At 41.6% G+C, this 17793-nt stretch overlaps 1 protein-coding gene across 2 annotated transcripts; it reads right to left on the bottom strand.

The window, feature by feature from the left end:
* On the bottom strand, positions 1 to 17128 carry LOC140116475 (fibrinogen-like protein 1). Of its 2 annotated transcripts, none has more exons than XM_072132989.1 (8): positions 17077 to 17115; positions 12791 to 12875; positions 8384 to 8597; positions 6390 to 6549; positions 3764 to 3861; positions 3174 to 3262; positions 1392 to 1582; positions 1 to 575 (listed from the first exon to the last, which is right to left on the bottom strand). In XM_072132989.1, the coding sequence occupies exons 1-8, from the start codon at positions 17109 to 17111 to the stop codon at positions 395 to 397; spliced, it is 1053 nt and encodes a 350-aa protein (XP_071989090.1). In that variant the 5' UTR covers positions 17112 to 17115; the 3' UTR covers positions 1 to 394. The 2 variants fall into 2 exon arrangements, with proteins under 2 accessions (XP_071989090.1, XP_071989091.1); XM_072132990.1 differs by having other exon boundaries at positions 2 to 575; positions 17004 to 17128.
* Between the last annotated feature and the right edge of the window lie 665 nt (positions 17129 to 17793).

The following is a 17793-nucleotide window of genomic DNA, read 5'->3' as shown; positions in this document are numbered from 1 at the left end:
ACCTATTGCTGATTGCTTGGAAGTATTAGAACACTGTAGCCAACGTATGCTCACCGTACCGTGCTGTGGCCGAAAAAATGATAGACCATGCTCTGCCTTTGGCCGCAAGAACAGACATGTGGCCTTATTTTCTATGGAGAAGGGAGGGGTGAGCAGCGCTTCTCCTCCTCTACAGCGTGCCCGATGTGTGCTTGCCCGGCTACAGCCACGTGGGCAATTGTTTGTGTGAATGTAATCCAATTCCTAGGAGGTTTCTAATGTTACAATCTACTTAATATTTTGTAAACATTGGATTAATATACATACATAATACATCTATACAAAAATATACCATGGAGTGACTTGCGCTGTCCTCCCCAGCTCCTTCTTAACCTTTTAAATGACATAGAGGATTTTACACATTCATCCCATCCCCACTCCCAACATTGAGAAACGATGGCCGTCTGATCTTCATGGTGGTGAATTTTAGGGAGTACCATAGGCCATGCCAGGTGGACCAAACAATGCCATTGTCATATTCTCCTGTATAATTGCCATTTTTAAAATACAATCCATTTAAATTTGCTGTATGGCACCTGGAAAGACAAGAAAAGGTATGATTACAAGTATGAGTGATTGTATGTATAACTAATACTAATGGTAATACAGTGTCTGGAGGAGAATCATCATTAAAGAGGACCTTTCACCACCCCAAACTTATTAAATCTAATGTACCAAAATGTAGTGGCTTGCACTCTGGTTCAGGGGCAATTAGAATTTTTCAACTTACCCCCTCCATTCCTGAGATATGAGCCCCGGTGTCTGACTATTCATTCTTCGGTATCGTCAGAGAGCAGGAGCTGCAGCATGGGTGGGGGTGTGTCAATATGCTAATCTTCTCTCACCATCCAATCGGTGGCGCGCGGTGTCAGAAAACACTTTGCATGCTCTCTGCATATTCGCTCTGCACTGCTTGGCTCCCCTTGGCACATGGAACACAGCGTGATATCGTGATTGGATGGTGCTGCAGCTCCTCCTCTTTGACGATCTGCAAACATATCAGATGTGTGTTCTTACTTTGTAGGCTTCATTTTTAGACATACATATTGTATGTGAATGATGAATCTGAGTTCTAATATTATTGATATTGACATCCCCATTAATTACACTTGCTGCCTGAAAAAGTGACGACGGGGCAGCTCCTGTCCTGCTACTTCCTGCAGGTCTGATAAATAGATAGGAAGAGACCTGTCAATCAACCCATATTGGTAAGGGAACGCCACCTAATGGACACTTCTCCACACTTCTGAGGGGCTCTGGGCTTCATTAACACCTATGAAGCCTGGAGCCCCTCAGGCTCATTTGCATACAGTCCACCCTTGTAGTAGCTGTTTCTGACATGCTATATTTACCTGTTAAACCACCAGCCACACTTGTTTTCTCTCGCACAGTTTCCCTTGTTAAACCTGTCATTATCATTGTCTGCTGTGCTGAAGGACATCCCCTTGAGTGACGCGGACCACTGCTCTGCAAAGTTACTTCCTCCATCCAGGGCATCTCCAGCGTCACCAGAGTAAAATCCCAACCATAGCTTGTACTTATCCTGGGGAAGAACGCAATGTATAACATGAAGCAGCATAGTTCATGGTAATCTGAGATCCATCACCAAACCTGTCACCAGTTTTAAACCACTAAACTACTCACCCCATCAGGTAGTAATATACCATACCCTTTCTAGCATTCTCTCTTTTAAGTTAAATCTTACCTATTCAGCAATAGAAATATTAATTTGTTGGTTCTGTGTGCTTGGGAGATACAGGTCTATATTTTTGATATCATTGATTTGAACAATGAAACTTCAGCCTCTTAAAATGACTCATCTCAGGTTCTTTTCAGCTCTTCACAGCTGATTTGCATATCATGTTGTAGTTGTTTTCTAAACAACATTAGTGAGTTTTAACTCTAGGAATTCTTGAAAGGATATTTCATACCCTACCTAAGGGGTCTCTTATTTTACTTGTGTAAAAGTTGCTGGCAGGTTTACTATAACAACATTTCAACTACTTATCCAACAGGTGTTGTTATTTTTGTGAAAAATTACAAAAATGTAACCTGATGGTAAGGCTGACTAAAAATAAGTCAAACTAACCAATATAAATAGCTACATTTCTGTGATTTAAAGGAGATGGAAGTGATGTCACATGAGAGCCGTGAATTCATTGAAGTGTCGGAGGCGTGCATAATTAGCAACCCGGAAAGCTAGACATCTTGTCCCTGTGCTCTGTGCTGATAATTATAAGTTTCTTTTCTAGGTGACCTTGGCGTGTCAAGACTAGTGACGGATAGCGCCGGGATCAATATCAATAGGAGCCGAGGTGAGTAATTCTAGGTGTTTTTTAATCTTTTTAATGATTAATTTCCTTTTTAGGTATGTTGTGATACAGTAAAATGTCCTTTAAGGACATAATAACTTTAGACTACAATACAAATGTGTCCTTCCTTAGCTTTCTTCTTGGCTCGATCTCACAAATCTTTCAATATATTTCGAGATTCATTAGACTACCATACATAGTTCCAGGATTTTGTTTCACAAAGCAGTACACAAGATGTGCCTGTGTTGCCACCCAGTGGTTGTAATGTGTGTTTGCATTGGTTTCACAAGAAATGGGAGCCCTTAGGGTGCGACCACACACGTTGAGTTTTTCAGATGCAGTTTTTGATGCCCAAACCTGGAATGGAGTAAAAGTAGGAGGTGGAGCTGCACCTTTCAAGTATTTGTCTCACCCATTATCATCCACACCTGCTTTTGGCTCCGGAAACTGAATCTGGAAAACTGAACGTGTGGACGCATTCTTAAAGGAAATCTAACATAAAAATCAAGAATGATAAACTAGGGAGTGAGCGGGATTGCAGACAAAGGAGGGGCAGGGAGTGTAACAGCCTGTGTATCTCCAGCACGGTGCAGCTCTGGTGTAATCCCAGGGCCCTTCAGGCTCATTAGCATAATTTTGAACGTTTAGGCTATAGATAACAAAAATTAGAACCTACTCATAGATCCAGGCACTGTGACTAAGTGTCCCTGGTTTCTCATGCTTGATGATTTCGATGGTAGATTTCCTTTAATGGTTACCCATTATCTACATGTATCCCCTGTTCTGTGGAGAGGGTAAATCTATTGTTCATTCAGATCTTACCTCTTCATTGGTAATTCGGAAGCTGTCATAGATGGCATATCTGGTGTTGCCATTCCAATCCATGAGATCTATCTTCAGAGACATTTCTCCTGCACAGAGATGGATGGAGAGGAACTATAATCACACGCTCCCGGTACAATGTTAGGCTATATTCACACTGCCGTATGGGGGACGTATATACACAAGTGCGGCACTGCACCATTCCGTAGCCGGGAGACAGACAGGTTATATCTTATGTTTCCCCGGAATACGGCGCCGTTCCCCAAGTTTCTCTATGGAGAGCGGCGCTCACCCCCTCCTCCTCTCCCCGGCGCCTATGTGTGCCCACCCTACTACGGCAGGGCGGGCACACGTTAGTGTGAATATAGCCTTATATGTACAGTGATGTTAGAGTCAAATGCTAAATTGTAGGAGGTGCTTGGTTGCAATAAATGTTGATGGTGCGTCCAGTTAAGGGGGCGATTACTTTCTCATGTGGGTGATATGGGTTTTGGATATCTATGATCTTTTTGTTGTCATTGAAGTTTACATAAAGTATGTTGAAAAAGTATTTATTATCTATATCACAATCAATATCTATAAAAACTTACGGTTGTTGAGCAGGTGATAGATGTGATCGTTACCCAACCAGTGTTCGTCACTCCTTTTCTTGAACAAACCAAAGCCTTCTTTATACTCCTTCCAATTCCTAAGAATCAACAAACAAATTATTTTAAAATGACAACTATTTACAAAGCACACTAGGCCACATGCACATGGCCATATTTTTAGGCAGGTCTGACACCAGCACTGGGTATACCTGGGAAAGTGCCGGGGCCCAGGGCTCCTGGCGGGGCCCACATAAAGCTGTTCATAAGGAAACCATTGAGGTGAGGGGGGCTGTATCTAATGAATCCATAGGGGAAAATAGGCTTTATATAAAATAACCATGAGGGTCTGTATATAATATAACCATGAGGGTCTGTATATAATATAACCATGAGGGTTTGTATATAATATAACCATGAGGGTTTGTATATAATATAACCATGAGGGTCTGTATATAATATAACCATGAGGGTCTGTATATAATATAACCATGAGGGTCTGTATATAATATATCCATGAGGGGGCTGTTTGGGATGATAAACTACGGAATAATTTAGGACAGGAGACTGTTTTAGTTTCTTATGCTGCCATGTGAGTTCACTGTAAAGGGGCCTACTGAGGCTTTGTCGCCAAGAGGCCTACTGAAACCTGGAGCCGACCCTGTTTTTTAGGCCATGTGTGGCTCATGAGCTGAAACGTCTTACATACCAATACACATTGAAGTGAATAAGCCCATGAGAACTACACAGAGACTGATTCTTGTCTAGCCTGAGGCCTCTTTGACACTAACACATGTTTTTGATGTGCAGAATTTGTATTGCACTCTGACCTTTTGTACTCAATGGGTTTTGTCAGACATGCATTTCTTTTCACCCCATCACGTGCACATACTATTGTCATACGTCCCATATAAAACTATGAGGTTGCATTACAAACACCTTGCACTCTGAGACACATGCAGTTGCAGTGCAGTTTTCACTAATCAATTGCCATAGAAAAGATGGACCCACAAACATAACTACAGTGGGAGCGGCCATAGCAGCCCGCATTGTCAGGGGGCCACGTCAACCGACCTATATGTAGGTACATACATGCAATGTGTATATGCTGTATGTGTTTAGTCTGTTATGGGGCCCTGCTTCTCCTAGTTAGACCCCTGGATAGACCACAGTCATGCGACGGACGTTACATGTGTGTTGTCTGTGTGTGAAAACGCTGAATAAACTGATTAAACATGTGCATGAAAAACTGAGATACTGAACAACTGATTGAACTCTGATGAAAAATGTGAGTTTTTCACTGACCACACTCTGATTGCATTCTGGTCAGACTCTGCAGCGCTAGTGTGAAAGGAGCCTAACTCTGCACTGTAAAACATTAAGTCATGTTGCCAACTGACTCCAATTTACCTTTATAACACATGCAGAGCCGCATCTGCCATGAGGCGGGATGAAATCCTGACTCAGGCGGCGGATGATGGACCCTTGAAGGGGCGGCAGACTACTTGAAGTACAGACATGCCAAATGTTGGCAGTTGCCAGTTGTCTGTACTATAAGAAACATCATTTGCAATGGTGTCTTTAAGAGGAGACTGCATCAGCATGGGAGACCAGAGTGAATGCTTTGGGGGCAGTGTATATATGTAAATGCTATGGGGGCAGTGTATATGTGAAATCTATGGGGGCTGTGTGTTTATATGTATGGCTATGGCTAAACTAAATGGGCTGTATATGGGGTACTGTATACAAATTTATGGAAGGTATATTAACACTGTTGGAAAAATTAGAGGCTGGTATATAAATTAGAGGGAGCTGTTTATAAAATCAGGGGTTTGGATACAAATTAGTAGGGACCTGTACTTAAATGAATATTAAAAGGGGGTAAAATAATTAGATGACACAATATACTAATGAGATAATAATAATATTATATATATATAAAGCTGCTGAGCAGAGCTCTGAAAGGAGGCTGGAGAGCGCACACAGCCCTGTCCCCTGTGCCTGAAGCAGCGACATCCTTTATGTTTTAGTGGTGAGTTAGGGGAACTCTGTTTAGTTAGCACCCAGACGGGTAGGATTTTGTTTTGCGTTTAATGCCTGTATGTGAAGGCTGTTTTATTTTGTACCTACTGCTGGAATAAACACACGCGAAACCTGTTTTGCACTGTACCTTGGTGTCACTGTCTTGAACTGCATCATGAATCTCCGCTACCACGGTCTCTACTGGGCCAAATCTCCATATATATATATAATATTATATATATATATATATATATATATATATATATATACAGATTGCAAACACATATAAGTGTTGTAAGAAGTAATGTGTTTTGCATTATTTAGAATGATTACTAATGTTATAGGAGACAAACATGTGTGGGACAGTGTTAACCAGGTGACATTACACTATAAGTGACTGGTATTTTTAGGAGCTCAGTGTGGAGATGTGCTGCATGGAGCTGAAGATATTTGGCAGCGATTTCAACAATGATACGTCATAGCAGGAAGAAGTCATAATAAAGTCCTTTTCCTGATGGAGCAGAGCTTATCCTGTAAGCCACTAGACACCGTTAATTTTGTGTCACAGTCCGATATATGTAACATTACCATAGACTTTACTCTATACCTGTTAAAACTAACTTTTCCATTGGAGCGTCTCTGAATCACTGTCCATCCTCCTCCATCAGACATGTCACAATACACTGTGAATGGCTCCGTTTGGGGGGCTGGCCGGACACGATAGTAGCCGCTTTGCTTTCTACCACTTTCAAAAACTGCTGAACAATCTGTAGAAAATAGAAATCATATTTCCAGTAATGCAATAATATTATGTTACATGGGTTATCAGATCAAGGATACATATTGTAGACTATGCAGCCTGCCTTACTGTAATATAGTCACTCTCCGGGAGGCTACTTTACCCCAATCTACAGTACAGACCAAAAGTTTGAACACCTTCTCATTCAAAGAGTTTTCTGTATTATCATGACTATAAAAATTGTAGATTCACATTGAAGGCATGAAAACTATGAATTAAGACATGTGGAATTATACTTAACAAAAAAGTGTGAAACAACTGAAAATATGTCTTATATTCTAGGTTCTTTTTGCTTTGATTACTGCTTTGCACACTCTTGGCTTCTCTTGATGAGCTTCAAGAGGTAGTCACCTGAAAAGGTTTTCACATCACAAGTGCCCTCTCAGGTGTAATAAGTGGGATTTCTTGCCTTATAAATGGGGTTGGGAGCATCAGTTGTGTTGGGCAGAAGTCAGGTTGATACACAGCTGATAGTCCTACTGAATAGACTGTTAGAATTTGTATTATGGTTAGAAAAAAGCGTCTAAGTAAGGAAAAACGAGTGGCCATCATTACTGTAAGAAATGAAGGTCAGTCAGTTTGAAAAATTGGGAAAACTTTGAAAGTGTCCCCAAGTGCATTTGCAAAAACCATCAAGTGCTGCAAAGAAACTGGCTGACATGAGGACTGCCCCAGGAAAGGAAGACTAAGAGTCTGTACTGTATATGTTCCCTTTTCAATTTGTAGGGGACAACTGTGTAATGTAATATTGACATTGTGACTTGAAATAGTCATATGCATATTGTGATGATAGCAGTCCCAATCCAAGTCCACACAATTGAGGTCTTCTATAGCTCCCAAATGCTCATGATTTTCAGATCTGATTTTGGCTTCACCTATATATTTGCATCCTCTGAATTCAATGTAATATACCTTTTTGACCATCACAAAAGTTTGGAGGTAAGCTATAACATGAACACCTGTTGGGATCTCCACATGAGAGTAGCTTTACAGTCATTTCTCCGGATAGACCTCCTATCTTTCTGATGACCTTAATTACGGAGTCTACTTTTGTCATCTTTCCTTTCTTCCTGGGACTAATGTCCCTTGGATGGCGCATGTTATTAAAACTGCCGCCCCAATGCTGCCTTTTACTGTAATCTACTCCCTAGAAGTGCTTTATCGCTGCTTCTTAGGGAAAGATTCTGCGTTAGAGGCTCATAAGGTATCACTTCCCCAGTAGCAAATTATAGTATGGAGCACTCAACAAATATAAAACTGCAATGAAGAGACAATAATGAAATGGGCCTATTGCCCTGAAATCCTATTGCATGTGTGCAGACTCTCGACAAAGAGCCTGTACATAGTGCAGTATAAAAAAGGGTCTGACGCGCCTCCTCTATAATTTGCGCTTTGGCCGCTCACCTCAGTCGCTGTGCGTTGAAAGACAGTGTGCCCACTGCACAATAAACCTCAATGGGGACCGTGAACTAGACACCATTTCTAAACGGCAGAACTAAAAGCCAATAGACGGGACCCTATTTCGGAGGTTGGTTCTGGTATTGCATGTAGACAGTAACTGGCAAACCATTAAAAGAAAATTGACTTGTCTGGGTCCACAATTTTCATACAGCCCAGGGCTATGGCAGTACTGAACTGTGAAACTGGAAATAAAAACCGGTGTGAACCCTGTCAACCAAACACAACAAGGGGAGCAGGTCTTGTATTGTATAGGAATGAACTACAGTCATCCATCCCCCAACAGTGGGCAAATATAAACTGATAATTACTGTAGGTGATAACTCCAGGAGCTCTATACTTACCTTCATCATAAACTATGAGATTACCGCTAGTTGGAGGAATCAGGACGTCACTTCTACTTTTAGCCAAGTTGCTCTTATAATATTTACTCTTGACTGAATGATAATTGTTTTCGCTGAGATCTTTCAGCTGTAGTCTCCCTAATTCCAGCTTGTTTTCCAGGACCTGGATGCGATGGAGGAGTTTTGCATTGTCCATACGGCAGATGTCTATGTCCTTTCCAAAGAAAGAGAAGTTATAATACATGACACATCAAGAGTATTATCTTATTTCCCCAAATAATGCCTAGTGCTATTTTATAGAAATATAAGTCCTCTCATAACCTTAAACACAACTTTAAACTCACTTATAACCCCCCCCCCCACTCCCCCAAAAAAACACATTGGGGCACATTTACTTACCCGGTCCAGTCGTGTTCCAGCGCCGCGTTCTGCCGGGATTCACTAAGGTCCGTGCGCCCGATATCCACCAGGTGTCGTTGCTGCGCTGAAGTCCTCTGGAGATCACCTTCTTCGTCGTGGTGCATGTGAGTGCTGATCTTGCGACACAAATTTTCTTTTCTAAATTCTGCGGTTTTTCCGAATCCGTCGGGTTGTCTGCCGGCCACGTCCCCCGATTTCTGTCGCGTGCAAACCAGTGCTGATGCGCCAAAATCCAATCGCGTGCTCCAAGATCCCGGGGCAAATCGGAAATCGTAGGGAAACCCGGCGAAAGTGCGCGATTCGGACCCTTAGTAAATGAGCCCCATTATATATGATAATTGGGTTACATGTATTCAGCATTTTCTAGTGGATTTTCATATTTTGGGCTTTATCTGTGATTTTCAGCTTTTCCTAAGATACTGAGAAGAGATCTCACTGCTGCGACTCAGTCCTCCCCTTTCCCTCTCCATAGGACCTGTGATCTAAAGCCTGAGTGAGCTTCTGTCTGCATAATTAGCACAAGGAATTCAGGAGATTTTTCAGATTAAAATTTATTTTATCAGGAAAGGAGAAAGCTTGAGAGTAGCCAGGTAATTGAAGGAACTGGAACTTTTCCCTAATGGGATACATATCCTAAAGTTCCCTTGTTCACTATTGCTTATGCAAAGTTTTTTAGAAAACTTTGTTCTGCACAACATATGTATAATCAATGTTTACTAGAATTATACATACTTAGAACCAACAAAGTTTCACCCGAGGTACTGGTCACACAGCTCCTGATTGAAAAAGTCATAAACTGCTTACAAGACATTTTTAGCCTGAGAGGGGCAAAGGAGAATGAAGGACATGTAATACCTACACATCAACACAGGCAATAGCTTCGTAAAAGACCCCCACGAGAAATTGTTAAATCCTATGCTTGGGTTACACATCATAACCAACAACAGAGAAGAAAAAGAGAGAGGGAGAGTGAGAAGGGAAAGGATGGATAGAGAAAGTCCTATGCCACGCATGGCCACCTGGTATACGTCACGTGATCTCAGCGGGGATCCAGTAGACTTCATCACAAAAATAAGTTTTGAAAATCTACTATATTTTGGTAGGCCCCCAAGGGGCCCAGGCAGTAAGTTAAAATATCCTTTTGCCTTATCCAAAGTAAAGGGAATAAGTGTTTTATTCCTGATGATCTAATCACTAGGACCCTTATCAATCAGGTGAATAGGGACCTGCATGTTTTGTCAAATGCCCGTTTGCAACCATCACATTATGTGTACAAAGATGACGATCTTTAACAGTCTCCAAAAAGTGAATTAAATGATTTTCCGGTAATATTTATGTACAGTGTAAAAACCTACAATCTTTGAATGTTTCTGTGACCGAAGGCATTGTTACACAGGGACGGTTTGGTATTCCTGGAGCCTCAAGCTAAGTTATTCCTGCTTAACCCTAACACATAGCTCTGCTTCTTTTCTTCAGTTATCATCTTTATTTTTATATATTATACTGCAAGATTAAATACTAATATAAGAACAGCCTGTGACCAGAAAATATTCAACATGCAGTTAGAGCACCGTCCACTGGATGCTGCTGTCTCTCTAGATTTTACCTGCTGCTGTCACTGAATTGTCAAATCTTAGAAAGAAGAGCATAATGTTAGGCCCTAACAGATGTGGAGGGATTGCTGCCAAAGTATATAAATATATGTGCATAAATGTGTCTGTGTGTAAAAGTTTATAAATGTGTGTGTATGAAAGTATAAATGTGTGTGATTGTATAAACATGTGTGAATGTACAAATATGTATATTTTATTTAATGGGTAGGAGACCCCACTTAGAAGTCTGCTGTGGGGCCCAGCCTCCCCTACGCCCCTGGGTATTGCCCACTTGCTACTGTGTCCTTACAGTCAGCATCACTAGCCATAAAGATCATCACTTGCAGACACCACCAATCAGCCTCACCATTGTATTTTCATGTCAGCATATTAATGTTATTGTTTGTATGATGAAAAATTATACAATATTCCAATATATTTTCTGTATCAATTTGTCACAGTTTTCTAGATCTCTGCTTGCTGTCATTCTATAGGAAGGAGAGTAATCAGAGCTGTCGGCAGGTCCGGCGTTAGGGGGCGGAAAACTAGGCATTTGCCTAGGGCCCCGTGTCCTATATGGGCCCTTGCATGTGGACATTTGTGGGCAGAGGATGCATTGCTCTGTTAATACTCCTTGGTTGAATACCTGGGTAAAAATGCTTATCATCTATCTCCTGTCTATCATCTATCTGTCTAGTTATCTATCTCCTATAAATTTGTCTATTTCCTATTTATATATCTGTCTGTCTAAACCCTTATCTATCTAGCTTTTTGTCTATGTATTTATATATAGCCTATATCTACCTATCTATCTATCTATCTATCTATCTATCTATCTATCTATCTATCTATCTATCTATCTATCTACCCATCTATCAATCAATCTTCTATTTCTCTTCTACTGTATATACCTATCTCTCATATCTATCATCTATCAGCTATCTAGCTATGTCTTTATATAATCTACTTTATATTTATGCATCTATAAACCTATCATCTATTTAAAAATCTATATCATATTTATCATCAATCTACCTATCATCTGTCTATCTCCTATAACAGTGGTGGCGAACCTATGGCACGGGTGCCAGAGGTGGCACTCAGAGTCCTTTCAGTGGGCACCCAGGCAATCACCAGAGAGGACTCCAGGTACCTTCCTGCAGTCCCGGACAGCCCAGGACTTGCTGTGCACAGAGCTATTTTAAAGTGACAGCGCTACCTGTGACTACTGGAGGAGTGGAAAGGTGTGGATAGATCTGGATTATCATTGTACCTCCTGCTCCACCCCTGACAACTCTTCCGGTTTATGGAACCCTGGAGGGAATATACAATGATCATCCAAATTTCTTCTATTTTCTGCTTTATTGGTGTCCTCAGGGTGCTGGTATGAATGAAAGATGTGACAGAGCAGGGAGTAAATCAAAAGTAAAATTTCTGTGTTGCACTTTGCGATAAATAAGTGGGTCTTGGTTGTATTTTGGGCACTCCGTCTCTAAAAGGTTCGCCATCACTGTCCTATAACATTCTTCTGCAGTCCCATATTACAGATACTGTTTGTAACTACGAAGTGTTATTATTGTGCAGGGCTAAAGGAGCCTCTTACTGAATGTAAAAATTCATAAAATAGTTTTATTTTGGGGACCCATTTTTAGTTTAACCCAGGGCCCCACTTATACAAACATTGCACTTGTGTGACCATGGTTAGATTTTTGTCCATTGGCGGTAAACATTGGCTTTCTATAGAAAGCAGAGATCTAGAAAACTGTGAGGAATTGATATAGAAAGTATATTGGAAAATTGTACAACTTGTCCTTACAGAAACAATAACATTTATTTGCTGAAATGGGAATACCCCTTTAATCCCTTTGACTGCTACATACAGGTTGCAAGATTACCATAGATTTAATATGAACAAATTCATGGTAAACAATTATGCTATTTACTGTTCAGATTTCTGATCACTTATGATATGATAGTAGAGTATGGAGGAATAGCCCATAACTATTTACTGTTCTATGACTTCTCTTTGTCTCAGAGAGATGTCACAGCGATGTTTGTCTATGGCAAGTATTGCTTAGAAATCAATGATGTGCATTTCAAGGCCAGTTGACATCAGGATTTTGCTGGATTAGTTCCTCTCTTCTTGGCAAACAGGGTCATAGGTGAAGAAGCCAATAAAACATAAGAGGCCTTCTTGATGATTGTGGTGACTGCGGACGCACGTCTCTGTCTGTTGACATTTGTCTGTCATTGAGGAAGCCTATGGCTACTAATATTCAATGCTCTTATAAGGCAGGAAGAAAGCAGCCAGATCATCATATTCCATATTTTAGAGAATTAATCCAGAAGAGGGCAAAGAATATATACGGTAATTGTTCAGGAAAATTTCACTCACCGTCAGTCTTGGTGCAGACAGTCCATAGTGTGGGAGAAGGAGAGCGAAAATCAGCCACATCATTGTCATATATTTCATGTGGTCACTGTTAAAGGACAATATTATAGCAATGTGAATTGTATTTGGGATAGGGGTTGTATTTGGTTCTGGATACTACTACTATATCATTGACATAATAAATCAATAATGTAAAATGACAACCAATGGAAATTATTGTAAAGTGCTGAGGAAGACCTGAAAGACTTAGATTCTTTATGGTTTAAGAAAAGATGTGCATACATATTCATTAAATGAAATCCATGGGCTTCAGTTTAAATAGCAAGTCATATGGACTTAGCATTTCAAAGGGAGTCTACCAGTCCCCCAAATCATCCCAAAAGTAAATACATCTCTCCAGAAAGACCTTTCCTGTTTCACAGCAATCTGTAGTTTTAAAGAAAATATATTTCTTTCTCTTCTTTGTTGCATCTGTATCTACCATCAGAAATCTACCTATTGAGGTAGCTTCCTATTAACCTTCTAAAATCTAAACTGTCTTTAGCTAACCCTATATGCTTTCTAATCTAAGCTAAACTTTATCTAAATGGGTGTGGAGTATGCTCTCCGGGCAGTGGGAGAAAAGGCTTCGCCACACCCCAGTAGCCTCTGCGCTCCCTTCCTACCTGCGCGTCCTCGGCGCGCTCCTGCTCCATACTGTTCTCTGCCCCATCGGAGCTATACACATGTGCAGTACGGGAGGGCTGCTATTCGGGTGCGCATGCGCAGAGCTCAGATGGTGCCAGGAACAGCAGGAGCAGTGTGAGGAGCTTCCTGGATAGGCTACTCCATGCCACAGTAGTCTCTCTGGAAATTTAGTTTAGCTTAGTTTAGAAAGCATTATAGGGTTAGCTAAAGATTTTAGTAGGCTAATAGGAACTTATCATTAGTTCTACCATAATAGGTAGATTTCTGATGGTAGGTTTCCTCTAAGACTGAAGCCAGGGGCACACGACTGTAGTGGGTTCATGAAAATACACTGGCTGGGTTTCACGGGTTGACCACAGAGGTGGGGAAAGGACCCCTTGGATTATAGCTACATATGATGAATAGCAGTGTTCCTCAACCACCAGGCCACAGCCCAAGACTGGGCCGTGGAGCACCTGGCACCGGGCCACAGCTGAACTCTGTAAAAAAAATTTAAAATTCAATGGACAATGGAAGCAGGGGAGGCATTGAACAGAAAAGGTACCAATAAAAGTGTGGGGAAGGGGAAGCTTCTTTGGACAATGTAAGCCATACATTTTTGGCTAGGCACCAGACCACCTACCCATGGCCACTGGTTCCTGGAAAAAATGTATGTCCGCTGCCGGTCCCTGGGCAAGAAAAGGTTGGGGACCACTGATGTATAGAGTCCATTCTTCCCCGTTGTAATCATGTAGAGTGGTAGAGTGAGTCCTTGTATCAATAATTCTCTGCAGGGTGGCAGGGACCCATAAATCTCTATAATGTAGTCAGTCCTCTCCCGGCATTTACAGATTGCCCAAGGTCATGGTCTAACACTTACACTAACCGGCCACTTTATTAGGTACACCTGTCCAACTGCTCGTTAACACTTAATTTCTAATCAGCCAATCACATGGCGGCAACTCAGTGCATTTAGGCATGTAGACATGGTCAAGACAATCTCCTGCAGTTCAAACCGAGCATCAGTATGGGGAAGAAAGGCGATTTGAGTGCCTTTGAACGTGGCAGATTGTTGGTGCCAGAAGGGCTGGTCTGAGTATTTCAGAAACTGCTGATCTACTGGGATTTTCACGCACAGCCATCTCTAGGGTTTACAGAGAATGGTCCGAAAAAGAAAAAAACATCCAGTGAGCGGCAGTTCTGTGGGCGGAAATGCCTTGTTGATGCCAGAGCTCAGAGGAGAATGGGCAGACTGGTTCGAGCTGATAGAAAGGCAACAGTGACTCAAATCGCCACCTGTTACAACCAAGGTAGGCTGAAGAGCATCTCTGAACGCACAGTACGTCGAACTTTGAGGCAGATGGGCTACAGCAGCAGAAGACCACACCGGGTGCCACTCCTTTCAGCTAAGAACAGGAAACTGAGGCTACAATTTGCACAAGCTCATCGAAATTGGACAGTAGAAGATTGGAAAAAAACGTTGCCTGGTCTGATGAGTCTCGATTTCTGCTGCGACATTCGGATGGTAGGGTCAGAATTTGGCGTCAACAACATGAAAGCATGGATCCATCCTGCCTTGTATCAACGGTTCAGGCTGGTGGTGGTGGTGTCATGGTGTGGGGAATATTTTCTTGGCATTCTTTGGGCCCCTTGGTACCAATTGAGCATCGTTGCAACGCCACAGCCTACCTGAGTATTGTTGCTGACCGTGTCCATCCCTTTATGACCACAATGTACCCAACATCTGATGGCTACTTTCAGCAGGATAATGCGCCATGTCATAAAGCTGGAATCATCTCAGACTGGTTTCTTGAACATGACAATGAGGTCACTGTACTCAAATGGCCTCCACAGTCACCAGATCTCAATCCAATAGAGCATCTTTGGGATGTGGTGGAACGGGAGATTCGCATCATGGATGTGCAGCCGACAAATCTGCGGCAACTGTGTGATGCCATCATGTCAATATGGACCAAAATCTCTGAGGAATGCTTCCAGCACCTTGTTGAATCTATGCCACGAAGAATTGAGGCTGTTCTGAAGGCAAAAGGGGGTCCAACCCGTTACTAGCATGGTGTACCTAATAAAGTGGCCGCTGAGTGTATGTTCTGAGATGTTACTTCACTTTTTATGCCAACCATCTACTGCAAAGTCAAAAATGTTTACAACTTTTAAAAAGGTTTGCTTGACTTTTGGATACATCAACTCACCAGATCTACCACATTATATAAAGTGGATTAAGCAGTGAAAAAAAAAAGAAAAAAAGTCACTATTTGTTTGCACATTAACCTATTTAAACTTAAAATTTAAACTTTTTAACCAAAACCTTTCCATGCAGGGTTTGGTAAATTGCTGTGGTAATTGAAGGAAGTATCAAGCTCACCTCCTGGGTGAAAGGCCATTTAGGAAGATAGTCTTCAGCATATCCTCAAAGAACAGAAGAATGGTGTACTATCACTAAGACCTCTTAGGTCGGAAATGTGTGCGTTTTTTTGCACTTATGTATTTCTATCACTGCTTTTAAAATGAACATTTAAAATGATGCTAATAAGCCTGAAGGACTCTCCGGGGGTGTTTCCAGAGCCCCTCAGTACTGTAGCTTCACAGGCTGCTACAATGAGAAGAGAAGGACTCCCCTTCCCCTGCACTGCTGCTCATTGTAATAACGAGTGAAAAGACAACACTGAAGGGCCCTGGAAACACCCACAGAGCCCCACAGGCTCATTAGCATAGTTCAGAAGGAAGGAAACCATGGATAACAAATATAAGATAATTACAACAGTCCTGGTGACTGGATCTATAAGTAAGTGTCCCTGGATTATCATGATGATTTTGATGGTAGACAATAAAATGCTCTGAATTAAGCATCAAGCCGACATTTTATCGAAGTTGGAGTGACTATCATATTTCCTTATTTCCTATAGTTTCAGAAATGGGCTCCATTTATCCCAAATTCTTCATGTTTTCTGTTGATGGTGTAACTTTTTGACAACTGTTGTACTAATCCCTGAAACAGACCTACTTTGTTATATCCTACCTTTAGTTATGCACTGTTGCATATAATAGTGTTACATTTATTTACATAGCATTTGTCATGTAATCGTTGGTTATGGCTATTGCGAAAAAAACATTAAGAAACTTGCATAGGATTTGCTGTCGTAATATATGGACACATATCCAAGCTCATAAACCTTCCCGTGCAGGAGGAACGAGACAGAGCTCATCATCACAGGGACCTTCATGTCTAATCTGATGATAATCCTATTAGTATCAACGCAAGTCATACAAAACTAAACAACCCAACAAATGGTAAATTCTAACTATAGGATTAACAGTTGGAAACTTGTTGTGTGCAGTTGTTGTACAGAAAAGTCATAACCCTAGATTCCCTATAGGGACTTTCACACCCTGTAAAAGAGGAGAACTATGGCTCATCTTACACGTCTGTGAGTAAGAAACTGTAATAAGAGGATCCTCAAGAGAAAACTGGTCAGCACCAAAGCTGCAAATATGGCAAAACATGACTGCAAGGGCTCCTGAAAGCACTTACCTTGTGTAGCCTAAGATCCTGAAGAATCAGCACCTAGAAATAGGATAAAATCAATAAAAACAGCAACGCTTACAGCATATTTGTGTGGTAACAACAGCCAGATTGCATCAGTATGCAGCCACATGTTTTCTATTACTGAAAATCTGGAGCCAGAGGAGGGAATCTTTACACACATTTTTCCAAGGAATTTTATATTTTGTATTGCTACATTTCCTGCTATCGTTTATCACATAGTTGTGAATGAGAGTATTGCTGCAGCCATGCCAGGAGAGAATACATGATATAAGATGAGGATTGTATATTAGTTAGGAACAAGGGAGTAAGGCTTTAGTACCTCCTTTGTAAGCGTACATTGGGAGGATTCCTGATGTACACTAGGGATGGAGGGTGAAGACAGTATGGACAGAGTGGGATACATCATCCTGTTCCTCCTCTCTGCCATGAAAGCAGGAGGAAGAGTGAACAGCGGCAGAATTAGGGATTCGGCTACTGCCAATGTGTAACACCCCTGGGGGTAGTTGCGAATAGGGCCCTCTACCTGTCAGGATCCATCTGGTGAGACTGCACAACTCCCCCAAGGGATAATGCAGTGAGATCTCAGGTAATCTGCAGCTGTAGCCTCAGCCTGGAAAAGCAATAATTAAATGGGTGTAAGATGTTATCCAATTATGTGGCTGTATTGTACACTGGAGTGTGATTGGAGAGGTGCTACCACCTGACCAGGGGGAGTATAAAACCCCTGTGCAGGGGGAGCACATGGTGTTAATCCAGTCTTCGCTGGTCTGTCCAG

This window comes from Engystomops pustulosus, chromosome 2, assembly GCF_040894005.1.
Source record: "Engystomops pustulosus chromosome 2, aEngPut4.maternal, whole genome shotgun sequence".
In the NCBI taxonomy this organism is placed as follows: Eukaryota; Metazoa; Chordata; class Amphibia; order Anura; family Leptodactylidae; genus Engystomops; species Engystomops pustulosus.
Note: the sequence above shows the minus strand (reverse complement) of the source record. Positions and strands in the feature narration are given on the sequence as shown.